Source organism: Passer montanus, unplaced genomic scaffold, assembly GCF_014805655.1.
Source record: "Passer montanus isolate IOZ18808 unplaced genomic scaffold, ASM1480565v1 scaffold9607, whole genome shotgun sequence".
Lineage (NCBI taxonomy): Eukaryota > Metazoa > Chordata > Aves > Passeriformes > Passeridae > Passer > Passer montanus.
The window spans coordinates 1-379 of record NW_024375043.1 but is presented as its reverse complement, the minus strand read 5'-3'; the positions used below and the strand labels follow the sequence as shown (position 1 = coordinate 379).

Sequence of the window (379 nt, the reverse complement as noted above, 5' to 3'; positions counted from 1 at the left end):
CCCAAGGTGCCACCCTGACCCCCGAAGGTGCCACCACCCCCGCCACCGGGCGCCTGCACCCTGACGCGGTGCCACCCGGTGCCCGGCTCCACGTCCACGGCGAAGGTGTCGTAGGCGGTGGCCACGTAGAGGTCGACGGCGCCGAAGGTGACGTCCAGCGTGACGCGGATGTCCACGTTGGTGAACTTGGGCTGCACGGCGAAGGGCACGGAGCGGCCGGGCGGCAGCGGGCGGCGCTGCGGCGGCGGGAAGCAGTGGCTCTGCGACGCCGCGTCCAGGCAGTACTCCTGCTCCACCGCCAGCAGCCGGTAGCACTGCTGCCCGCCCACCGGGTGGCCCTGGAACGAGTCGCGGCACTTGGAGCACTGCGGGGACACCA

The 379-nt window shown here is 73.1% G+C and overlaps 1 protein-coding gene across 1 annotated transcript; it reads right to left on the bottom strand.

Moving 5' to 3' along the window:
- Positions 1-5: 5 nt before the first annotated feature.
- LOC120496144 (multiple epidermal growth factor-like domains protein 8) lies at positions 6-374 on the bottom strand (the record flags this gene model as incomplete). Its single annotated transcript, XM_039696295.1, has 1 exon — positions 6-374. A coding segment is annotated over one exon (369 nt), but the record flags the coding sequence as incomplete, so codon positions are not given.
- Between the last annotated feature and the right edge of the window lie 5 nt (positions 375-379).